The 26,640-nt window shown below is 45.1% G+C and overlaps 1 protein-coding gene across 9 annotated transcripts in view; it reads right to left on the reverse strand.

Moving 5' to 3' along the window:
- Positions 1 to 26,640, reverse strand: part of SPECC1 (sperm antigen with calponin homology and coiled-coil domains 1) — a 210,831-nt gene that overhangs the window by 18,591 nt on the left and 165,600 nt on the right. For all 9 annotated transcript variants that reach the window (XM_043903965.1, XM_043903966.1, XM_043903969.1 and 6 more), the window contains 3 exons: positions 24,992 to 25,073; positions 20,657 to 20,813; positions 19,066 to 19,168 (listed from right to left, as the gene is read on the reverse strand). In XM_043903965.1, coding sequence (XP_043759900.1) covers positions 19,066 to 19,168; positions 20,657 to 20,813; positions 24,992 to 25,073 — 342 coding nt within the window. The remainder of the gene's footprint in view (positions 1 to 19,065; positions 19,169 to 20,656; positions 20,814 to 24,991; positions 25,074 to 26,640) is intronic.

Here is a 26,640-nt window from a genome sequence, read left to right on the forward strand (position 1 = left end):
CAGAGAGAAGACAGTGTCCTGGGCGGGGTGGCTGAGCCAAGGAACAATGCGTGTCCTAACTCCAGGCCCCACCCCAAGACAGATGAAAAGCTTTCTCCTCAGCTGGGGATGGTCAGCATCAGCTCGGCCTTGGCGTGAGTGAGGCCTGTGTAGCCTGTGGGCATTGAAACTCGGTGCTCACAGCTGCACTGACCAAAGACAAGAACATGGCACCCCAGGGGTGTAAATAGAGTGCCTTCCTTTCCGCAGAGACCATCCCACTGAATCTTAGGGCCACATCAAGAGAATAACGTACAGAGAAGTGGGAATCAGCCAACCAGGCACTCTACAAGATGGATCTTCAACTCTTTCCTTGTTACTTATTCCTGAATAAAACTGCCTGAGATCACTGTTAGCCTTGACTGCAAGTCAGGAGGCGGAAGGGAGCATGTCGGGAGGCTGTGTGTCCAGAGCTGGATGCTGGTGACATGGGTGTATGTGCTTCATGAAAATTCACTGAGGTGTACACGTGTACGTGCAATAAGAGCTATGTCAATAAAGAGAAAAGAAACGAAGGGAGGCTGGGGAGGGAGATGAGCAGGAAGAGGGGTGGGTGAGGGAGGGGGCAGTTGGGAAAGAGGACTGATTAAGGAGAAAGGAAAGACAAACAGGGACTCCTGATCTTCTTAAGGGGCTGAACCATGGCTATCTGAAAGAATGCCAGCATTTTGGAATTTACGTAAGATTTACTGGGGGAAAAAGCAGAGCTACAACCAAAAGAAACTTGCTGACTATTTCCCCAAGGGGAATGGTAATTACTCATTGCAAATTATCCTCAACTTTCTCTGGGCTATAAATAGTTCAGAGACACTCCCAAGTGAGAGAAAGTTCCAGGGAGAGGAAGCCTCAGATATAAAAAAGGTAACATTCTGAGCATCTCCAAAAAGGAGTGCTTCGGAGAAAATTTTGTAAGATAACAGATTTCTGTCCCTAGGGCCGCAGAAGTCATTTGAGACACACAAAAACAGACAGGCACAGAGGAAGCTAAAACAGCACCGGTGAACATCTTAGAACATGATCAGAGCGGCTGAGATTCTAGACAAGTTCCAGGAGGGCGACTGGGAATGCAGCTCACAAACAACACAGCTGACAGAGCAGAGCAAAACCCAACAACCACAGCCTTTGCTTCTAGAAGGTTCATTTCATTTGCCCTCTGTTGCCTGGAAAGGCTGACATCTGGTGAAAACATGAACCGCTCTGCAGAGCAGGCACCCACCAAGGACACGGCTGTGTGACCTGTTCCCACTGAAACTCCATCATCCCTCAGGGTCTCTGTAGGCTGTTCCAATAGATTTCAACGAATGGGTCGACTCTGTGTGCACTAAATGCACAAGGTTTTTAAAAAGTTAAAAACAAAAAAAGGAAGTTTCTGGGAAGAAGATGGCAGACCGTTTAGAAATCGCTGTCAGTCCCCTGCCTCAGGGACCAGCTGTCCTGGGCGCAGGGTGGCTTTAGCACCCTCGCCTTGGGGCTTCCTGGGCCTTTTTCAAAGACGTCTTATTGTCACAGCTGGAGAATCAGACTGAGATTCTTTTTTGGGGGTGTGTGTAACAATTTATAGATCATTGAGGATAAAAGTAGCTCATTCCTCAGCAAGGCGCAGCTTGGGTAGGAAGAGCCCTGGGGAGACGAGCTTCCTTTGAAGATCTGGTGAGAAAAGTACAGAAGAGCATGTGCACATGCAGGGGTAGGGGAGGGGAAATCGCCACAAAGGCAGCCTGCACTCCCTCTCTGAACGTGACCAGCCTCGCTCCCTGCCTGGACGCACGTCTGCACCTACCCACGCCTCCCATTCCAGGAGCCGGTCCAATCCCAGGCTAGCCGGTGACCCTCAAGTGGCCTGGCCCTGCACATGTGCAGTCCTTGGCCATGGACTCACGCAGACGCGCCCGTGGACCACAGGGAACGCTCTCTGTACACCCTTCCTTTCTGAGGCCCCATCTCACTGAAGGTCGCTGTCTCGGGTGCCCACTCCGATCAATGTGTCCTCATCTTGGAAGGGCGGCTGTGACCCCTCCCCACCCAACACCAGCTCTACACCATGACAGAAACTGTTCCCCAGCAGAAAGCTGTGATCATGGGATCACCTCATGAATGTCCCTTCTCTCGAGGATTAGCTGCCTGGAGATAAGTGTATCTGATCAGATGGCTAAATTTATAAGCCAACATCAAACATGAGGATACAGATGAACAGTTTTATCATCCTGGGGAAACAGACCCATCCAAGGCACAAAACGCAACTAGCATAAAAGAACTGTGTTTCTGTGTGACACACATTAAAAAAAAAGATACTTGTGTACACACAGTAAGTGACTAATACCTGGAGATACAACTGGTCAGAAACACATGAAGAGGGCTTCAGTCTCACCAGAAAATAGAAACTTTACTCATCAAATTGGCAAAAGTGAAATAGATGGTTAATTCACAGAGTCAACAAAGATGTGGGGAAGTGGGTATAATCTTATATGGGCTGATGGACTGATGTGTGTGCTTAGTCACTCAGTCGAGTCTGACTCTTTGAGACCCCATGGACTGTAGCCCGCCAGGCTCCTCTGTTGATGGGATTCTCCAGGCCAGAATACTGGAGTGGGTTGCCATACCCTCTCTAGGGGATCTTCCCGACCCAGGGATCAAACCCAGGTCTCCCGCATTGCAGGCGGATTCTTTACTGTCTGAGCCACCAGAGAAGCCCATGAATACTGGAGTGAGTAGCCCATCCCTTCTCCGAGGATCTTCCTAACCCAGGAATCAAACCAGGATCTCCAGCATTGCAGGTGGATTCTTCACTGTCTGAGCCACCACGGAAGCCCACACGGGCTGATAGGAATACAAACTGGTACAGACTTTCAGGAAGGCAACTGGAAGCACTTTGCTAAATGCAAATATGATTTAATCAAGTCATTTCACTTGTAGGCAACTTTTCTAGAGGAAATAGAAACGCATCTATCTGCTCAAAGACACAGCTACAAGAATGTTTACTGCAATATTACTGTTCAGAATGGGGAACTGGCGATACCCCAGTTGCCTACCAATTAAGCTAAGTAAACTTTCCTTTTGAAAACCTCAATTAAAAAAATCTGTAACTCAGTTTTCTGACCTGAATACATTCCTAGGAAGCTTGTGGGAAAACACAGCCATTCTGGTTTTCAGTATGTCTGCTACTCAGTAAGTTCTAGATAATCGTACTTTTCACCAATTACTAGATAAACATCAACCTAGAAGGTTGGCCCTGGACTTCTCTATGTCATCACTGACTTAGTTGAAATCCAGGAGACACAGAGAATAACAAGCAGATAGATTCATAAGGAACTATAAGGCTTAAGACCTGGGACAGAGTAGCTCAGAGCAGCAGGTCTAGGAAGAATGCTCTCTGACTTACATGGCAAGAACCAAGGGTAAGTTACAGGGGAAAGAGAACAGGACCATCTGAGGATGAGGGCTTTCTGATGACAAGAGGGCTGCTGTGTCTCCAGGGATGTGTAGGCAGATATGCACCACTTCTCCCTGGAGACAGTGCTGAAAGGATACTGACACATCAGAAGCATGGTTGGAGCCTATCTTTCTTGCTTCCTCTTTTCTCACTGAACAAGTGCTGGAGTGTCCCCACCCATGACTTCCCTGAGGTTCTCTGACCGTGGCATCATGATGGGTGGCCCCATTCCACTCCCCAAGCCAGTGGCCCCTCTCGCCACACCCCAAGCTCATCACAGGGCACTAGTTCTTTTGCTGCTAGTTCCTGCCAGGTCTTCCCTCTACCCCTCAGCTTGGCTCTGAAACAACTCCCTGCATGTCCCATCCCCACGCCAAGACCATGCCCAGGGTCTCTAAAAGCACTTTTCAGGAATCTTCCTCCTTTCCAGTCCTCTAGTGACTCTCTGCTGAGTTGATCACCTCATTTTCATTAATTTCACTCATCTTGACCTACTCTTTCTAAAGGAGACGGTTACTTGTAGCTCTGCTGGCTCCATTCATCCTAGAATGATCCAATTGCCCCATTTCCAGGCTCTGTCATCTGTCTGTACCCCTAAACTAGAGGCATGGGCCTCTGGCTGACAGCTTATCTGTATCCACCAAGGACAAGTTACAGAAATGGTTTCTTGGTGCCTAGGATACTGCTCAAAATCTTATGTGTCCTTCCAACCCTCAACAAAGAGAAGGAGAATAGTACAGTGTTTCAGAGACCAGGCTCTGGAGCCTGATTCTGGGTTTGGAGGCAAACTTTGTCATTTCAACAAGTTGTATGCTTCACTATTCATGTGTTCCCATCATGAACCATCTGCACTCATGGGTCAAGTTTCCAGACTGGAAGGGGAGCTCAGCCCACAGTCTGAAGTCTAATGACAGCAAATGCTCACTGAGCCCCTCTGTGTGTTGGGTGCCATGGGACACACACACAACGAAGCGTGGTCCCCAGCTCAAAAGGTTCACCACGTTCAGTAGAGCAAGCAAGGCAGACATGCCGTGATCTGGGGTCACATGCGGGTGGCCCCTGGTGGCTGGGCTGCAGAGAACCAGCAAGTCATGGATAGGATCCCCCTGTGGTTCCGGGAACACTGGAGACAAAAGTCTGGCTCTTGTTTTCTTTTGTGACTGAAAATCAGACTGAACAGGGACCTTGGCAAAGCAAAACATAAATGACTCCAAGGAGGAAAAACGAGCCCAAGTTGGGAGCAGCTCTGAGGCCCAGATCTTTCTCTGTCACTATACCAGCTGTGTGACTGGGATGGACTCGAAGCAAATGACTCAACTTCTCTGTCTTTCAGTTTCCCCACCTTCCAAATAACTAGCTTAGCTTAGATTAGATTAGATTTGTTTTGTTTATTTAGTAATTTACTTCTGGCTGTGCTGTGTCTTCATTGCTGTGCACAGGCTTTCTCTAGTTACGGTGAGCAGGGGCTGCTCTCTAGTTTTGGTGCACGGGCTTCTCATGGTGGGGGCTTCTCTTGTTATGGAGGACAGGCCCTAGGGCACAAGCTCAATTGGTTGGGATGTGTGGTCCTAGCTGCTCTGTGGCATGTGGGATCTTCCTGGATCAGGGATTGAACCCAAGTCACCTGCATGGCCTGCGGATTCTTCACCACTGAACCACAAGGGAAGTTCCTATAGTCATGGTTTTGAAATGACTGGCTATGGAACCTGCTCTTCCAACAAAAGTTTATGCAGAAGCTCTTTCTAGAGATTGAAAACCACAAGATGAAATGATCTCTCACCAGCTCCCATGTCTGTTCTGTCCTACATCATCCGACACGATAGGCAGTAGCCATAGGTAGCTACTTAAATTATTTAAAATTAAATAAAGTTTAAGATTCAGGTTCTCAGCCACATTAACCACCTTTTAACTGCTCAGGAACCATGACTGGTGAGTGGGTAAGGTGCTCGCTGCACAGATCTAGAATATTCCCACCAACTCAGAGTTTTCCTGGACAGCACTGCCCTGCACCACACAAATGTGCAGGTTTATTCCCCCTCTTTTTATGCGATATAGCATGCTGTGGACAGTTCTGAATCCTGATTTTTTCCCCACTCACCAGGATCCAGAGATAGGTCCTTACACCACATAGGGAGAAAACAGTTACAGCATAGAAACTAAGACAGTGCATTCTGAAGCCAGAAGCCTGTCACTTACTAGTGGCATGATTGTAAGCAATTAGGCACTTCCCTGAACCTTGGTTTCCAAATCCTTAAAAAGGATTTGGAAGAGATATCTCATGGGACTGCAGTCGAGACGCACAAGCACGCAGAACAATGTGCACCACACGTGTGATACTCACTATACACCAGCTCATTCTCAGCTCTGTTCTTTCCTACGATGTGGATGAACACAACAGATGCTGTTTCCAGTCTTCTGCTATCACTCTGCACACACGTGGAATAAACCACGATGGATTCTGCCAATCTGCCCTCTGAGACCTTCTCTATCTTATTCCCTCCCATGCCCACCCCATAACATATGAGTGACTTCTCTATACATCCGTAAAAGAATCCACAAGGTTTAAGGGAACAATGTGATTCTGTCCATCCTATGATGCTCTAGTACTCTAAACAGAATATTTTTAGTAAGGGGAAAAAGAAAACCATTGTTTTTAAAAGGGAAATGGAACGTGTGTATTTTTGGATATGCTTACCAAAAAACAAAACAAAACAAAACAAAACATAATAACTAAACAACTTGTTCTAAGGAATTTCATTCTAAGACCAAGTTTAATTTATGGTCGACAAACAATCTTGAACTGCATCTTAACCTCCCACCCGCAAGAAGACTGACTTCAGTCTCTGAAATCATAAGCTTCCTGTGGCTAGAGTGTTTCTTTCCCAGATGAACATTTCATGAATAAAAGAACGGAAAAAATACTCAGCACAGAGTCGCTGGGGACTGTTACTGTCTAAACAGACCTAGGAGCAGCCCTGGGGGACAGAGAGGGAAGAGCAGCAACACCCAGGCCTCCCGGCCTCAGCTCTCACGGAAGGCAGGCTCACGGCTTTTGGTGTCTGGTGGTGCCCTGTGGCCACACAGGCTGCTGGAATATCCTGAGAAGCACCTCCTTTCCCTACCCAGGAGGAGGATGGGAGAAGAAAGGAAGAAACATTGTTGCACCATTTTGAAAATCCTGCTCTTGCTTCCTGAAGCTGGTAGGACACCTGACATTTCTACACACATGGAGAAGAGTATGCCCTGGTGATGTATGAACACAGGCCTTTCGTTCCAATGATCCTGTAAAGCCGTAAGACTCTGCTAACTCACAGGAAGAGGTTCTAAGCGTCCTTGAACACTATCTCCCAAAGACCACCTCCTTTTGTCCCCTCTCTTTCTCCTGCATCTTGTAGGAATGCAGAAGGTTGGAACGGGCAGAATGTGGGTCCCTCGGCCTGTGGCCTCTGGGGATGCTGAGCCGGTCTACTGCATTTGTGACATGCACATGTAAGTGCCTGTTAACATTTTAAACCAGGTCTTATTAACACAAAACTTCATCTACGCCTAAACTAAGCAATAAGACAAATGTCTTTTATTATGAATAGAGTACAGAAAACAATATGCTTCATATTAGAGAACAGCCATCATCAGGCAGAAACTTCCCCCAGGAATATACCATATGAATAAATACCAGACACCCTGGCCACACTGGAATTTTACCCCCAGGAATATAGGAATGTTTCCCCACAAGGACACCTGTTACATAATATATTTATGTGAATTACATAAATGGGTCAAAAGAGAAAAACATCTGATGTATTTATTGCTCAACAAATGCCAAAAAGGAATTTGAAACAATTCTTATCTCTTTCTGGATTAAAGGAAGAAAAATCTCTCAGTAATAACCTTGAGACTAGGCTTCCTTTAATGGATGCTGTTTATCAGGAAATAACACAAAAGTCGTATTTAAAGTTGAGATACTACTCATTTTGCAGGGAAAACACTACTAGTCAACATTTCCTGAACTCCTACAAGTAAATAAAACCAAAAAAGTACAAGAGTATTAAAAAGACAAGAATATTAAAAAGAAAGGAAACACATCATTTTCTTGCAATGGTCTGCCTCAAAACTCTAGAAAATCAACTAATACCACCAAACAATGAAAAATGTCGAGATGCCAACATTGTGACCAATAACAAGACAGTGGACATTCCCACGGCCCCACATACAGTAAGTGCCTCCCCATCACCTTTCCATCTTTCTGCACGGCAGCTGTTAGTGGCAGAGAGAACCAGACCAGCAGAAGAGGCTGGGAATTCCAGATGCTGAATTCCCACTTATGCCCAGACCTAAAATTTTATACCCAATGAAATCACCAAGTGTCAGAGTAATGTGCAGAGGCAAGGTGATGAAATTTTACCTTCCACGAACTCCTGCTCAGAAGACATTGGAGGAACCAAAACAAGATAAAAAAAAAAAAAGAATATGGGAACCTAAAGGTCAAAAAAAGAAAAGGAAAGATAGAAATGTAACAGTGAAGCAGTCTGACACAGGAGCGAGGACAAGCCAGAACGGAGGAGGCCAAGGACTCAGGGGAGACCCCTCAGCGGGAAATGGGTGGGAACCCCCTCGCATGTAAGACCTAAGGGGATCTCCATGAGGGTTGGGATTGAATTAGTGATGACCATATAGAAACTGAAAGAGACACAGAGACACGCAGATGGTCAACATGAAAATATGCTAAATTATTAGAGTGATGCAAGTAAAATCCACAATGGGGTTCCACCTCGCACTGGTCAGAATAGCCATTATCAGAAGTCTACAAACAACAAATGCTAGAGGGTGTGGAGAAAAGGGAACTCTTCTACATAGCTGGTGGGAATGAAAAGTGGAGCAGTCACTATGGAAAACAGTACAGAGGCTCCTTAAAAAACTAAAAATAGATTTACCATGTGATCCAGCAATCCTACTCCTGGGCACACACCCGGAAAAGATGAAATCTCTAATTCAAAAAGACACATGCACCCCAACATTCATAGCAGTATTATTTACAACTGCCAAGACAAGGAAGCAACCTAAATATCTCTATATTACATACACATATAAATATATATAAATTTATATATTTTACTTATTTATATATAAATATATATATATATATATATATATACATTACATCTATCTATCTATATATGGTACTTCATTGTGTGTGTGTATCCACAAACACACAATGGAATACTGTGAGTGTATGCTCAGTCACTTTAGTTGTATCCAAGTCTTTGTGTCCCCATGGACTGCAGCCTGCCAGGCTCCTCTGTCCTGGGATTCTCCAGGCAAGAACACTGGAGTGGGTTTCCATACCCTCCTCCAGGGGATCTTCCTGACTCAGAGATTGAACCCACGTCTCCTGCATTGCAGGCAGATTTTTTTTACTGCTGAGCCACCGGGGAAAACCCACAATGGAATACTACTCAGCCATAAAAAATAATGAAATAATGCCACTTGTAGCAACATGGATGAGCCTAGAGATGATCATACTAAGTGAAGTGAGTCAGAGAGAGAAAAACAAATATGCATCATATATATGTGGGACCTAAAAAAAATTATACAAATGATCTTATTTACAAAACAGAAAGAGACTCATAGACAAAACAAATTTAGGATTACTGAAGGGGAAAGTGGGGGTGATAAATTAGGAGTTTGGGATTAATAGATACACACCACTATATATAAACAATGAAGATTTACTGTATAGCAATGCAACTATATTTAATATCTTGTACGACCTGTCATGGCAAGGAATCTGAAGCTCTACACCTAAAACTAACACACTATTGTAAACCAAATGTAGTTAGATTTTTGAAAACGTAAAAAAGTGTCTTCACAAACCACAGTGTTTCATAAACAGCAGCAGAAGTGAGACAGCAGGTGAAAGGGGGCCTCCACAGAGCACAGACCAGTGACGGCGCTGGTTTTCTACTGGGATCGATCTTCATAATGAAGTCAGGAAAGGAGCCACTTTAATGACATAAATAAGCCAAAGCATCATACATTCTCTGAATCGTGCCTGTAGTTCTCAAGAGACCTGTCTCAAAAAAGAAAACAACCAGCAGAGCTCCAAATGGCCTGATGGATCGCAGACTGCTCGCTATTGGTCAGGCATGCGCTGGTGCTTGTCTGGGAACCAGAGACAGAAAAACACTTTGCCAGCAACGTGGGTGTTCTTTCCAAAGACAAATTAAGGTTTGTTTAGGACAACAGGAAGACTGCTTTTTTCTTTAACATAGAAGAATACGTAGTTGCTGGCTAAGAGGTTAAGTAATCTGAATCTGTTCTAGTGAGGTGGACTGAACCTAGAGCCTGTTACACAGAATGGAGTAAGTCAGAAAGAGAAAAACAAATATTGTATATTAACGCGTATATATAGAATCTGGAAAATTTGAACCTATTTACAGGGAAGGAATAGAGATGCAGATGTAGAGAACAGACTTGTGGACACCACAGGGGAAGGGGATGGTGGGACAAATTGAGAGAATAGCACTGAAACATATACATTATCATATGTAAAACAGATAGCTGGTGGGAATTTGCTATATGATGCAGGAAGCTCAACCCAGTGCTCTGTGACAACCTAGAGGGGTGGGATTGCAGGGGAGGAAGGAGAGAGGTTCAAAACAGAGGGGATATATGTATACCTATGGTTGATTCATGTTGATAAATGGCAGAAAACCAGCACAATATTATAAAGCAATTATCCTCCAATTAAAAATGGGTTTTCCTGATGGCTTGGACAGTGAAGAATCTGCCTGCAATGTGGGAGACATGGGTTCAATCCCCAGCTCAGGAAGATCCCTTGGAGAAGGAAATGGCAACTCCAATATTCTTGCCTGGAAAATCCCATGGACAGAGAAGCCTGGCAGGCTACAGTCCATGGGGTTGCAGAGTCAGACATAACTGAGCAACTTAACACTTTCACTTCCACTTTCCAATTAAAAAAACAATAAAACACCAGGTTCAAAGATGTCTGTGCCTTTGTGACAGCACAGCTGTCTCCTTGCTGTCTCAATTCCTGCAGTACAAAACCAGAAACTTCACAGATTCAGACACATCTTCAAGTAAGCCTCTTGCCATCTGGACACGGGCTTCTAGCTATCTGAAATGCAAGAGCCAAGTATGATTTGAATAATGGGGGATACTCTTTATCTAAGTATCTAAATGTACACCTTTATCTAAGGGAGGGGTCAGCCGACCTTTCTTGTGGAAGGGCTTTTTTCGGCAGTTACAGCACAGAAGCAGCACATATAAATAAACAGGTGTGACCCTGTGCCTGTAAATCTTTATCCACAAAACCCCATGGCGGGCCTGAGTTGGCCCCTGGGCCATGGTTGGCTGAACACTGATCTAGACTTACATGATCAAGACTTACATGTTATTCAGTGTAACAGGATCAGACCTACTACACTATCACCATTCCAAATGGCAAGGGCTTTGATTAGATAAAATGTGAAAAAACAAGACAGGACAGGCCAAAATGAGTAAAATCTGAGTTATAGTATGTGCAATTCAGGGTTAGGGAGAAGCAGCCATTTTTCTGAGAAATGTTTTTATCAATCTTTCAAGTTTATGTTGGTTTTTAAAAGATGCAGGTTTTTTGTTTTTTTTTTTTTAAAAATCAAATTGTTAACCGTCACAGAGCTCTGAAACGGCACTGAGAGATAAGAACAGAACCCAACCCTGAAGGCCCTTCCAGCCCATTCTCTGTACTGTCATTTCTTAGGTGCTCTGTTCTTCCACTTTGTGTTTTTCTCAGAAAGGATCTGGTTTAATCATTGACTATAAAACATTTTTATGGCATTCTTCCTCAGACTTCACCTCCAAATTATATGTTACAACACAACGAGCAATACAAAAGACACATTTGAGTTATGAATCATCATAATGAAGTGAACACCTTGAATCCCACCTCCTAAATAAAACTAGAAGACCAATACCTTGCATCTCTCCAACTATTTTTTAGCATACACAGTAATATGTGGTGTATTAAAGTTACTAAAGTTATAAAAGTTTATTAAAGTTATTTATTAAAGTTAGTTTATTAAAGTTTAAAGTTTTAGTTTGATAAGATTTATCATTTAGGTACTATTTTCTACCATCCTCACCAACCCTTCATCCGCCATCTCCTTGATCTCTCTATGGAAGCTCTCCTAACTGCCTTTTCTAAAAACAAATGAGAGCTTTATTGGGATATAACTTACACACCATAAAGTTTGCCCTTATAAAATGTGATTCGGAAGCTTATTCATTCACTTACATAGTTGTATAACCACTGCCTAATTCCAGAACATTTTCATCACCTGCAAAAGAAACTCTGTGCCCAATCACTCCCTCTGAAACTGGATTCCCCCTAAGATCAAGCTCCCCTGCGGAGTTTATCATTAACCCCTCTATCTAAAACTCTATTCCCTTCCCTGTCCTGCCTGGTTCCCCTCAGGATGTAGAAATTTACTGAAGAAGAGGGGGGACTGAAACCGAGCAGGACCCCATGGAGACTTCCTGGGCACAGAAGTCCTTTGTTTGTCCCCTGCTTATTTGTAAAAAAAAAGGCTTTAGTCTCCCAGGTTTTTCCTGAGTCCCAAAGAGCAGATTCGAGCAGTTATTTATTAGGGAAGTGAGAGAATGCGGAAAGAAAAGACAAGGGGTCAAGAAACAATAGTTCAACAATAAAACGGAGTGCAAGTTCCTCCCAAGGGGCATACAGAACACTCTGACGTATATCTTTGAGTTGTTCTGCAGAAATAAGACCCTGGCCCAGGTGGAGGACGGTGACGACATGCTAAACCCGAGCACTAGACCCTAGACTGGTTGGAACCAGAAGGCGGATGATTAAGATTCCTGAAACATCACCTGTTACCTCATCTCCTGCCCACAGGAAGGATGTGCAGGAGCTGATACACACCCCTAATCCTTCCCCTCTCTTCGTCTTTAAAAATTTTTCCCTGAAAGTCATGGGGAGGAGTTTGGGCCTTTTGAGCATGAAATGCCTGTTCTCCCTGCTTGAAAGTGAAAGTTTCTTAGCCATGTCCGACTCTTTGCAGCCCCATGGACTACAGAGTCCATGGAATTCTCCAGGCCACAGCACTGGAGTGGGTAGCCTTTCCCTTCTCCAGGGGATCTTTCCAACTCAAGCATGGAACCCAGGTCTCCCTAATTGCAGTAGGATTCTTTACCAGCTAAGCCACAAGGGAAGCCTAAGAATGCTGCAGTGGGTAGCTTATCCCTTCTCCAGTGGATCTTCCCGACCCAGGAATTGGGTCTGGCCTGCGTTGCAGGCGGGTTGTTTACCAACTGAGATATGAGGGAAGCCCTTCTCCCTGCTTGGTGCCCTGCAAATAAACACTGGACTTTCCTTCACTACAACCCAGTGTCAGCTGACTGTCTGCCTCTACAGGCAAGCAGAACCAAGTTCGATTCAGTAACACCTCCCCCAACTCCCTGGGAACCACTACTCTACTTTCTGACTCAATGAATTTCCCTACTCTGGACATTTCATACATATAATAAGTAGATTTTTGCATCTGGCTTCTTTCCTTTGATGAGTGTGTGCTCCGTTGTGTCCAACTTTTTGCGATTCCACGGCTTGTGGCCTGCTAGGCTCCTCTGTCCATGGGATTTTTCCAGGCAAGAACACTGGAGCAGGTTGCCATTTCCTTCTCCAGGGGATCTACCTGACCCAGGGATCAAACATGCTTCTCCTGGGTCTCCTACATTGGCAGGCAGGTTCTTTACCACTGAGCCACCTGGGAAGCCTTTCTTTCTTTAAAAAGATGTAACTTTAAAAATAACTTTTTCTTTTAAAAATTTACATGTTCATAGCAGAAAATGAAAATATTATAAGAAAGGATGAATAAATTTTAAGTATTCTCCCAGAAATAACCACTGTTAAGATTTGTATAAACTTCTTTTTACAGAATTGGAATCACACTAGACAGTGTTTTAAAATTTGATTTTTTTTTTAAATTTGATTTTTGACTTAATGCATTGGGTACATTTTTCCCCACTGCTTTTAAAAATATTTGTTCAAAGTATGACTTTTAAGGGTTATATTATATTACACTGTACACACATACTGAAATTTATTTGATTACCCTATTATTAGACATTTGTATCACGTCCAGTTCTTTAAAAATAATTTTAAATGAATAAAACATGATAAATTTGCTTGAAATGGTATCTTCATAGGCATCCATGACTATTTCCTTAAAATAAATACTAAGAAACACAGTTTCTGTGTTGAAGGGTATATTCCATGGGTGGCACCTTGACTGGGAGGCCGACACTGGTGATTTACCTGGTCAAGGACATAGGCAGGACGCAGCAAGTTTTAACAGGCTGAGTTTTAAAGTTTTAAAGGCCTCAGACTTCAAGGGTCAAAACATTAGAGCAGTATTGACGTAGAAGGAAATATGTAAAATGATACCCAAGTTCACCCTTACTGGAAATATAATTTGAAAATAGCCTGGCTAGGAATGGTCAGGCATTTTTACTGCCTTCTAAGTCATTGTATTAGTTTTCTTTTGCTGTGTAACAAATTCTGGGGCCCAGTGACCTGTGACCTCATGGTTCCTGAAGGTCAGCGGTCGGCCAGTGTAGCTGGTTCTCAGCTCAGGGTTCCCCAAAGGCTGAAATCCACTGTCAGCTGAGCGTCACCTGGCAGCTCTGGGATGAATCTGCCTGCAGGTCTGTCCAGGTTGGAGACAGGTTTCTACGTAGGTCTGTAAGACCAAGTTCTCCATTTCCTTGTTGGCCGTCAGCAACTGGAGGCTATTCTCAGCTCCTTTCCCAAGGTTCCCCTCACATCTCCAACCCAGCAACAGCCATTATGTAATGGGGTTAGGCCCACACAGGTAATCTCCCTTCCTATTCTAGGGTCAATTCATCAGCAACTTTAACTATGCTGTCGAATGCCTTTTGCCATGAACACAGCATGATTGTGGGAGAAACGCCAGGGAGCAGAGATCACAGGGTGTCTTAGAATTCTGCCACCCCACCTGGGTGCTCAGTGCCAACTACACATTCATCATCAGAAGCATTTATAAAGTGCTGTGCCTGACCCTGACCAGACCTAAGGAGTCGGGACCCCAACAGGCAGGGGCCCTGGCAGCACTAAGAAACCTCGAATGGGAAAGTTATGCCTGAGCCTCAGGGAAGCAGTGTGCTGTAGACAGAAATGCAGGAACAGAAACAGTGAGTGGTATACTAATGACCCAAAGAAGAAAAGCCTGTCCCTGGTTGATCACAGGAAAAGCAAACAATCTGACCTAAGGGAGAAGTGGGGGCTCTCTCTGTTACCTCCAGACCCCAGTAGCTTCACTTGGCTAGAATTCTGTTGCTGTAAATCCGGCAGTGTGCAGGACACCCACTAATTGTTGGCCAGTGTCTGGTGGGTCAGAAGTCCGGGGAGCCCCGCCCAGTTGTTCACGTCAGACCTCCAGGTGTCAGTCTGGCCAGGCTCTGCCCTGAAGGCCCTGGGAGGGAATCCACTCACAGGTGGACTTGTGGTGTTGGTGTATGACCCGGATTGACTCGCCAGTGTGGACCACACAGTCCAGGGCACCGTAGGGCCTGGGGGCACAGCCAAGGTGCCGTCTGCGGAGGGCAGGGTGGCTCTGCCTCATCACACTTCCCGGCGGGTTGGAGGGTTACCCCAGGACCACGCACTCATCATTGTTTCAGGTCAAGGTCCCTCGGCTGAGGCACAGCAGAAGGTCCAGCAAGCTGCACACCGTCAGCCTGGCTGAGGTCTGAGGGCATCAGGACAGGCAGAAAAGGACAAGTCTGTTCACTTCACAACTGTTGGGGCCCCCACGGCACTTCCTGGTTGTCACAGGACCTCGGTGCTCCAAGGCTTTCATGCTGGGAAGTCCTGGTGTCCTCTCTGGCCGTCAGCGCCTCCTCACACGTCGCTTTCACCTTCAAATCCACTGAGGGCGTGGGTTGTTACGCTTCAGAGGAGACTCTCAACTTTTAAGGGTTTATTTGTTAGGTCTACCTGGGTGATCGCCCCTTTGCCACACTTGGGGGCAAGTGCACAGGGTGAAGGGCACTGGGCATCATCTTAGAAGTCTGCTTTTCTATCCACCATCTCAGTTTCTGCTCCTTTAGAAGGTTTCCTGGTAATGACCTTAAGAGACGGAAACCTCTATGTCACACCCGAGAGAGGGAAGGGAAAGCAGATGAAGAGAGAGAGTCTGGGGGTTCCATGGGTAGGGGTGGGGTGGGGATGCAGCTGAAGGAACGGCCAGCACCAGACCCATGGGGAGGAGCCTGTGGGGCCTTCCTGGAGTCTGGCTTTTTCCAAAAAGGCCCAAAGGAATCTGAGTTGAGTAGACTGTCTGGAAGGGTCTCCTTTTGATAAGATGGCTCCGTGCAGACCCCTCCCCACAGTGCAGGCCTGTTTACTGCCCAACTTCATGTGGGGTGACCCATGCCTGCTCATCTAACCCTCGGTGCTGCTGTACAGAGCAGCCACCTGGCGTTACTTAAACTCCAACTGAGACATCCCTAAGGCCATGCCCTTCGAGCCTGATGAGATAAATACAAGAGTCCTCACCTTCTCCAGGTGAGCTGAACCATCACCTCTTCCACCTTCCTGTTAAGACTGCACCCCCACACCTGACATCATTCCCAATCCTCTTTCCTGGTTTTATGTTTCTCCCTAGCACGTTCCATCTTCCAATCTGGTACATATTTCACATTTAAATTTTAATTAATTGTCATTCCCATGAGAACATAGTTTCCACAGGAGCAGAGGTGTCGCCTGTTTCATTCACAGATGACTTACCAGCAGTTAAATATTATGTGGCACCAACCTGGCATCTCGATAAAGACCCACTGAATTAATATAAGGAAGATTCTGATCTAACCTATCACACTATACTGGTAAAAAGAAATCATTTTCAGTCAAAATTACATGGTTACCGGTTTTTTAAAAGATGGTTTTTGAACCGTTTTGAGTTTTCTACAGTTTGTTTCTGGCTTTCCAAGTCAGAGAGAATAAGCTTTAGAGGGCTGTCTTAGACAAACAGGTCTAGACAGAGGATATTTTTTGAAGAGTAGATAAATCAGACACATATGATTTGTATTTCTCTCTACGTTTACAGAGATTTAACAATGAATGAAAGATACTCCAGGCAAAATAAGTTTGGGCTTCATCCAATGTGAGATGCTTTGAAAACAAGTTCAAGATGTTCACAAAAGAAAACAAAGGGAAGAAAGCAAGTCAGCAAGAAACGTCATCGTCACTCTCATGACTGGAAATACCTTGTCTAAACCTCTTGTGACCTAATTACAATGATCTTCTGCATTCAAGGGCCAATTCCTTCTGAAATTTTTAATATTCTTTTCATAACCATCCCAGCATGTCCCTCACCCATTTCTATAAAACGAGAAGTGATACTGCCACTGACCCCCGTGACTTCGTGGGGCTCACCGCCGTCAGACCTTGTGCCTGGCTGACGAGTCCTACCCGGCTTCCTCTCTGGCCACCAGGCCCACCTTCCTCACCCTGAAACCCCCCGTAACCAGCTTTCATCCCCGACTCCTGTCCTGTGCAGGGTGTCTGACCCTTGAGAAAGGGCGGAGGCAGACAGTGACAGAGGAGCCAAGAGGCCAGAAGCACATTTGCACCAGGGGGGCCTCTGTTGTTGGTCATGACCCTGATTTTTTCTTTACATTTTTAACAGAAAATGAAGAGACTCAGATATGGGCCACTTTTTTCTTGGGTGCAGTCTGAGTTGGAGACACTTGACTGCTGATGCACAGAGAACCTGGCTCTGCCTGGCCCTCTGGGCTGACTCTCAGCCGAGGCCCGGTCTTTTTGCCCCTCAAAGCTGGACATTGGGAAAGGAGTGTCGTGGTGCCAACAGTTTCAGGATTTGTAGAAAAATAGGGTAAAGATGTAGGGGAGGGAGCTGGGCCTGAATAAGGAGAGTGAAAGGCGGGGCAGTTTTAAAGAGGACACCTACTTAACAGGAAGGTAAAACAGTTCAACTTTCAGAAGAAAACATAGAACGATGTGTCATGACCATGGAACAAAGATTTCTTAAACAGAAACAAAATGCACTAATCATCAGAGAAGAGACTAATAAATTGGACTTAATTAAAATGAAGAATTGTGTTTAAAGGAAGAGTGAAAAGTCAACCACCCTGGGAGATGATATTGTCTATTTGACTAAGGACCTGTGTGCAGAATGTATAAAGAATCCCTGAAAGCAACAAGCAAAGAAAGACAATCTTATTCTAAAAATGGGCAAAGGCCTGAGCAGTCATCCAAGGAAAGACAGCAGGACGTCCAAGGAGCACAAGAGAAGAGCCCGGCCTCACCTGCCAGCAGGGAAAGCAAGCCATAGCCCGATAAGACCTCTCGTCACACACGCGCCAGTGACTGGGAGCAACAAAACCAACAGCAGCAAGTGCTGCGGAGAAAGTAGAGAAAACATAAATCACACAAGTCATTGGTGGGTGATAACACTGTACAATTGCTTTGGAAATCTGCCCGGCACGGTCTACCATGCTGTAACACACATACATCCTGTGGCCCACTTGGTCCATTTCTAGGTATACACCCAGAAGGAATTGACACATGTGGGTTCTGAGAGGCGTTACAAGAACATACCAACAGAACATACCAGATTTTAAGAGCCCCAGACTGGAAGTCACTCACCTGCCTATCGACAACAGAATGGGTAAGTAAACAATTATGTGATCATACCATAGGTTACTATTGGAGAAGGAAATGAATAAACCATACTCACAGGCAACAACACTGGTAAATCTCAACAATTTAAAAACACAAATGGAAATACTACAGGTTTTAATTCCATTTATATAAAGTTCAAATGCAGGCAAAATGGATATGGCATTTAGGGACCCTAAATTTTATAGAAAGCCAGCAGGAATAGAACTAGGGACAGAGTCACCTGTGGAGGTCATGGGAGCTATGACGGGAAAGTCACATGAGTGGTGTGGGCTCAGCTGTGCTCTGCTCCTGGACGTGACTCTATGGGTTTTCATGTCCACAGTCATTCAATAAACTATGATTTACACATTTTTATCTTTGTGTATGACATTTCATTATAAAAAACCAAACTTATATCAAGTATTCCTTCCCTGTTCAACCTCTACAGAAAACAAAAACGGAAACTCTCCAACTAAATATGAGCAATTCCTAACTTCAGAAGAGACTGAAGGCCCACCGTGTGGGGCCTTTGTGTGAATCAGGAAAAGGCACCATCTTTTGAAGATGATTTAGTGAAAGCTACCTCCTTGGGCAAAACAGCCAGTCGGGAGCACTGCTGGGGGTTTATTCGGCCTCTGAGAAAATAAAGGGTCCCCTACCCTAGGGGACACAGGCCCACAGTGAGGTCATGTCTGCTGAAAGTTGTGATGGGTTCTCGGGGTCCTACCCTGCCCCTGCCCCCGCCCCGCCAGCAGCCCCGCCTGGGAGAAGAGAGCCGACACCAACAGGCACATGGGCCCGCCCAGGCCGGTGCGCACACAGGACACAGGCTGCCACCCGCCCAAGCCCGCTGGATGCTGACAGCCCCCAGCCTTACCGCATAGCCCTCTGTCTTCCTCTGGCACCACCTGAGGAGAGCGTTGCGCTTGGAGCCGCCGTATTCCCGGGCCAGGGCCGCCAGGGGGTCTCTTCTTTCCACACTAGTTAGAAAGCGGAGATGCTGACATTTAGAGCCCACAAATACACAGGAAATAACTAACTAGATGAGAAAAACAAAAATTGAGGTCTGTCCAATGAGACTCTAAAGAAATCGCCCACCAGTCCCATTAACATCACATTTTTATTACATTTCACGGTATGAAGCAGAAAGGGAACTGTGCTTCCTGGCTTTCAGGACTCTGGTGAGGGTTTTTTTTTTAATCCATCTGCTGCTCTATCCTTCTAACCTTTTATTTATTAAGTACAGCATCATTTAAATTAAAGACTCCTATAGAAAACAGTACATGTTCCAAAGCTACACCTATTTCTATGTAACATACACAAGGTATACTGGAAGAGCATTTTAAAAACACCAGACTAGTCGCTTATGGGAGGTGATGGGAATGGAGTTTATATGGTCAGAGTCACCATTAACAATGAAGTTATTGTGACTTTGCAAGTGTTCACTATGCCTAGTCTTAATTCATCACTGAGAGCCAAATTTCTAGGCATGACAAATTAGGGAAGACTAAAACAAAGGCTTGGAAAAGAGTTTCTCAATAAACGAAACATTTACCAGTTTTCTTAAAAAAAAAAAAAAAAGAAAAAAAAATAGACATGACTGTAATAATAATAATACGAAAATTACCAAAGTAAATTTCTATTCTATTATTGGCTTGTCTCAATGACATGAATAAAAAAATGAAATAATAAACTAACCTCACTAATCTAACCTTTTACAATGAAGGTATAATATAAATAGCATGGAAATATATACATAGTCTGTTTGTATGTATTTCTGGTACAAAGAAAAGAATAATTTTGGGATAGCACTAATTCTGGTCCTGAAAACCTGTTTTGATTATTTAAATCCCCTGCACATAAACAAGACAGAAATGTAACAACTGGGGCTTTAAATTAAACCTCTGAAAGATATGACTTCATATATTTGGGTCCAGAAACAGACCACACCCAAAGATTTGACAATGGCTAAACTGAGGTATTCAGACTTTTATAAAACCCTTTTCTAATACTCATAATGGTAGTTCTAATGTTTGTTAAAAAGCCATTACTCCTCAAGTAGCCAATTTTGTGCATTTATCCACCTGCCTATTCGTAAATATTTACTGAGTGAGCGGCTCTGTGCAGCACAACATGAGGGGCTGAGGAGCGATCCAAGCGTCAGGATGAAGTATTTGCTGTCCACTAAATTACAGCCCAAGTAAGGACAAAAGCACACACAGTGCGCAGCAGGGAATTAAATACAAATGGAGGTCAAAAACAAAAAAAAACAAATGGAGGTCAGACAGCACAGGCAGAAAAGGGGGTGTCCGTGCTACCGGGGGTGGGCTGCAACCTCAGGGGAGGGTGGACCGAGGAGGAGAAGTGTGAAAGGATAGAAGGAAGATAGTTCCGGCCCAAGCCTTGTAAGTCATCAGAATAGCTGGTGTGATGCTGCAAAGGTGGGAGGTACAGACTCTGATGGGTACCTGAGTTTGCTCTGTGGCTTCCAGCCCCCAGGGGAGGCGCCCAGCAGCCTGGAGCCTGCGAAGCCCAGAGAAGGGGGTCTGCTCAGGGACTCAAGAGAGGGGCTCTTGCGGAGATAAGGGTTTGGCTTCAGGTCCTCAGCTCTTCCCTTCAGGAGATCTGTGGGGACAATACCACGATTATTGTCCTGGAGGAGGAGAGACCCGGAAGGTCACACTGTCCAGTACACTCAGTCCTCACGTCAGTGTCATGTACAAGCACACAACAGATACCGAGTCACTGTGCAGCACCCCTGAAACCAGCACACACTGTACACCAGCTACACGCCACTAAAATTGTATAAAAGAACACACAACAGACACTCACTGTGCAGCACCCCTGAGACCAGCACACACTGTACACCAGCTACACGCCACTAAAACTGTATAAAAGAACACACAACAGACACTCAATCACTGTGCAGCACCCCTGAAACCAAGACAACACTGCAAATCATCTGTGTGTGCTGGGTCACTTCAGCCATGTCCGACTCTTCACGACCCCATGGACTGTACTCCTCCAGGCTACTCTGTCCATGGGATTCTCCAGGCAATAATACGGGAGGGGGTTGCCATGCCCTCCTACAGGGGATCTTCCCGACCCAGGGACTGAACCCATGTCTCTTGTCTCCTGCATTGTTGGCGGGCTGGTTCTTTACCACTAGTGCCACCTGGGAAGATCAACTCTACTCCAGTAAAACTATAAAATAAACCACACCCCAGATTCAGATAGATACACAGATAACATGTTCTGGACTGGGTGATAAAAACACGAACAGGGACATGGTGTTTTCTAGAAAGGACTGTCCAGGCAGGATCAGCTCCATGGTTCACAGGGACCAATGCCAAACTGCCCTTGTTCAACAGTTACTCTGAGCTTCAGGATGGCACCAGCAGTGCACTGACTAGACGCCCTGCTCCCAAGAGCCTCCGCAGGTACACAGGGCATGAGGGCCATCAGAACAGCCCGGCCCCAGGAAAAGCCCATGTTCTATCGATGGGCACTTGGGGGAGGGTGTGGCAGGAAGATGCCTGATAGGTCATCAGGTGGAAATGCTGGGCACCAGGAATGAGGCCCACTTCACAGGACAGGACACCATGCCAGCCACAGGGCCCGGCTCTCTAGGAATCAGTGAGACCATTTCTTCTGAGGCTCAACAGCTAAGGAAACAGGCTGAACCCCCTCAAGGCTATTTCCTAGAGGACCACTGAGGTGCAGATCGGGAGAAGACTCCTGCAACTGTCTAGCTGGACATACAGATGACTCGGGAGTGGGAACCTGGTCACTTGCTCAATGCCACAAGCAGCCACGACCAGGCCAAGCCCACGGTCCCCTCCTTCGACGCCATAAACAGTGGGGAAAACACTTGTACAGCCATTAGCATCAATTATGGTGGTCAGGTTGGGAGTGTGGCTAATGAGCTGGGAAGAGCAGAGAATCACAGCATTTACATCACTAAAGGGAACAACAAAAAACAGTGCATTAAGCCCAGGTCCTGCAGCTTCTAGGGACATGATGCTGCATGGCTGGCTGGAAAGCTGGCAATTTCCAGGGTGCGGGCCTTTCTGAGCCAAGTAAACAATCTCGCAGGTGGACAGGTGCCTGTGGGGCGGGGGGAGGGAGGAGAGAAAGAGGGGAGCTGAGGATGAGTTACTACTTCCGGGCAATCTCAGTGTCAGTATTTACCTTGTCAATGAAAAGAACGGTTTCTCTACAAAAGGGAAATTCTAAAGCTGGAGGAACAGAGATGTCAATACTAACAATAAAAGATCACCTAACACACTTAGAAACAGTTCAGATGGTAAACCTGTTACAGGTATTTTGTGTGTGTGTGTGTGTATAGTCCCTCAGTTGTGTCCCATTCTTTGCAACCTTATGGATGGTAGCCCAGCAGGCTCCTCTATCCATGGGACTTCCCAGCAAGAATACTAGAGTGGGTTACCATGCCCTCCTCCAGGGATCTTGCTGACCCAGGGATTGAACCCACGTCTCCTGCACTGGCAGGCAGATTCTTTAGCATTGAGCCATCTGAGAAGCCACAGATATTTTATCACAATTTTAAAAAACAACACGGGCAGCATTGCACTTATAACCGAGTTATTCCTACTCCACATTATATAGCAAGTGTGAAGAACTCAACATGGATGACCCCCCCCTGGATTCCTTACTCCTCTGACCCTGGGCTACCCATGGTCTCTGGTCACCACTTCCCTCTTCCTAGGAGTCATTATGACAACCCAAAGTCCTATATGAACTGTGCACACTTCTTTATGAAGTTGCTAATTGGAGTGATCACCAGCCTCCGTCACCAGAAGGCAACATGGCAAAAAGAGTCAGGGAAAGTCCTTCCTGTCCCTGAGCTCCTCACAAGCAGTGTGGCTCTTGTAAATTGATTAAGCTCTTTAGGGCCTGAGCCTCTCACCTGTAAAATGCAAGGAACGGGCCAAGGTCATCTTTAAATTCTCAATGTCAGTGTTTATCTAAGGCTAAAATAAAATCTTATTAAGTCCAAGAAAAAAGAAAACAAAATTCAGAAGGGAAAAAAATAAGTTGGTGAGGTGAAAGAGTTTACAGTCACAGAAACAAATGTTTTATGGATAAATCTGTGCTCGACCATGATCAAAAATGAGAAGAGTGGGGTTTCCTTTTTTATTCAGTGTCACAGAAACTGTTTTACATTAGAAATAAAGGATTTCTCTCTATGTGGTCTAGGTTTCTGGCTTTCTCTCCTTCTTCCCTGGATTGCAAGGAGATCAAACCAGTCAATCCTAAAGGAAATCAACCCTGAATATTCATTGGAAGGACTGGTGCTGAAGCTGGGGCATACTTTGACCAGCTGATGTGAAGACCCGACTCATTGAAAAAGATCCTGATGCTGGGAAATACTGAGGGCAGGAGGAGAAGGGAGCAGAGGATGAGATGACATCATCGACTCAATGGACATGAGTTTGAGTAAACTCTGGGAGATGGTGAAGGATAGGAAAGCCTGGCGTGCTGCAGTCCATGGGGTCAAAAAAGCCAGACACAACTTAGCGACTGAACAACAACTCCTTCTTCCAGGCACGAAGAACCAGGTAGTCAGTGTTCTTTCCATGTTTCCTCACAGCAGTGACCTCACACACAAGTATCTATCTCCCAGTGCACATTCTAGATGATGGCAACCCTGGCCAAGGCCTTGGGGCTCTGGCAGGTGGCAAAAGTCAGTCCCTGTGAGGCTTTGGCACCAGTCTGGCTGAGTTCACTCAATCCTCCAAGCCATCCCAGAGGTGGACCACAGGATTTCTGTCTCAGAGACGAGGGAACCACAGCACCCGGGGCTGGGATTACCAGGCCAGAGCCAGATTGTAAGTGGCGGGGCCAAGGTTCAAGTCCATGCCGTCTGCCCCAGTCCCCCTCCATGGCTCCCTCACATCAGCCATCAGCATGGCAGGTGCAGAAGGAACAAAAATGGGGCACGTGAGGCCTGCCGACACAGCAGTGCTTCATCATGGGGATCTAAATTTTTCAAAACAAGGCACAGCAACAGGAAAAGGTCTACATTCAAAAACAAAGATCTCAGGCATATATTAGGAATTATGGGAGCAATAGACCTTCAGAATCAGATAAGAGTTTTTTCTCAAAATAGTTACTTTTATTTTTTTTTAATTTTTTTTTTTTACGAAGGACAAGGAAAGAGTGGCTTTATTTCTTTGCCAGGCAAAGGGGGAACACAGAGGGATAGTGCCTCAAGAATTGTGCCCCTTTCCTGGTGAATTGTTGTTGTTTAGTCACGGATTCGTGTCTGAACCTTTTGCGACCCCGTGGACTGCAGCCTGCCAGGCTTCTCTGTCCATGAGATTTCCCAGGCAAGAATACTGGAGTGGTTTGCCATTTCCTTCTCCATCAAAATAGTTACTTTTAAAGATGAGATATGCTCTTGAGATTTAGTAAAACAAGCAAAAGACCTGCAGAGCCTATTTCTCCCAGATTCAGGCACCCTGTAGCCAGCAGGACACAGCTGGGATCTCACGGCCATAATACACATATTCCGAGTTTGAATCATTTGCAACAAACGCCCCTGATTCTTTTTCTAAGCTCAGTTTCATGCAAAGGAGAAAAGAAAAGTTAACCTTACAACACATAAGTCAAAAGCACTTTCTATTTAACTCTTTAGTGACTGGGAGATTTTCGCAGAAACTAATGCCTGTGGCGGGCAATTTGTTATGTAAGTGAATATTGAAACACTCAGGTCAATAACATTTGGGTAACAAAAGGTGTATTAATATGTCTCTGGCCAATAATGTGTTACAGTGATTTACCTGAGAGGGGAAGGTCTGGGAGATCCAAGCGCTGAGTCACTCCTTTGCTGGCTGGCCGAGCACCGCTGAAGGCGGAATGCCTCTGAAACCAAAGGGCATCACACAGGTCACACCAGGAACAAGTGGTGTGTGTATGTGCTTGTGTGTGTACATACAACAGTTCTCAAGCTCATTAGAATCACCGGGGGGGGGGGGGGCTTTTAAAACAACCGCTTTAACTGGACAGGTAATAAATGCAATTGGTGTGCATGCATGCAAGCTTGCTCAGTTGCTCAGTCATGTCCGAATCTTTGCAACCCCATGGATGGTAGCCTGCCAGGCTCCTCTGTCCTTGGGATTCTCCAGGCAAGAATATGGGAGTGGGCTGAGATGCAATTGGCAGGATTCTCAAAAGGAACAGAAAGGACACAGAGTGAAAGCACAGTCTCCCTTTCACTCCCATCACCCCGTTCTCCCCAGGGCAACTATTACTCATCACATCTGTGAACATCTTCCTGGAATAATCTATGTATATTCAAGGACGTGTGTAAACATACTGTTTTTTAATGGCCAACAGGCACATGCAAAGATGTTCCGTATCACTAGTCATTAGGAAAATGCAAATCAAAACCACAATGAGGTATCACCTCACCCCTGTGAGGATGGTCATTGCAGAAAACAACCATAGAAAAAACAAGCATTGGTGAGGATGTAAGAAATTAGAACACTTGTGTACTGTTGGTGGGAATGTAAAACCATGCAGGTGATATGGAAAACAGCAGGAAGGTTCCTCAAAAACATAAAAACAGAACTACCATGTAATCCAGCAATATCACTTCTGGGTGGTTACCCAAGGAACACAAAACAGGGTCTTGAAGGGATATTTGCACACCCATGTTCACTGTAGCATTATTCACATTAGCCAAGACATGGCAACAACCTCAATGTCTATTAACAGATGAATGGATAAAGAAATCGGCAATGATGGCAACACTGACATCAGAGAAACTGGCAAACACCACAAATAAGGGCTCTTTCTCCTAAACAGCCAGTTGTTAAACTTCTACCAGCAAACTTATGTTATAGCTCAATACAAATAGGTGAAAGTGAAGCATGACCTCGTTCACTTGTATTAAATAAACAATGATTATCACAAAAAATAAATAACTTGTATTTGGTTTTACATAGAAGGTGGTAGAAATTACCTTCAAGGATGAAAAAGTAAAAAAAAAAATAAAATTTTTCTTTTAAAGCATAAGAGATCCCAAACAATAGACGTGTAACTACCAAAGATGTCAGACAACAGAGCTTGTTGACAAGTACATCAACCTCAGCTTCATATGGGCAGAACGTTGAGTGCTCCTGGTGACATCAAAAGCCCTGGTCTTAGAACTGCCAGGGGGTTTTGGTCTAAGACCTTTAGGAGATGGCAAACACAACATAGGGTTACGTGTGGTGAACCCTTAAGAATTTATAAATTGCAAGCACTCTCTCTGGGCATTTAAAAAAAAATTCTTTGAGAAGAAGATCAATGTCCACTCTAGTGTAAAAAATACAATCGTCACTTAACTGAAAACTTTGACAGTGTCATCTTATGGAAAACCAAGAAAGAGGCATCAACAAAACTGTATGATGCTTACAGCGTCTCTCTCAGACCCTCACCAGGCACT

Source organism: Cervus elaphus, chromosome 5 (assembly GCF_910594005.1).
Source record: "Cervus elaphus chromosome 5, mCerEla1.1, whole genome shotgun sequence".
Lineage (NCBI taxonomy): Eukaryota > Metazoa > Chordata > Mammalia > Artiodactyla > Cervidae > Cervus > Cervus elaphus.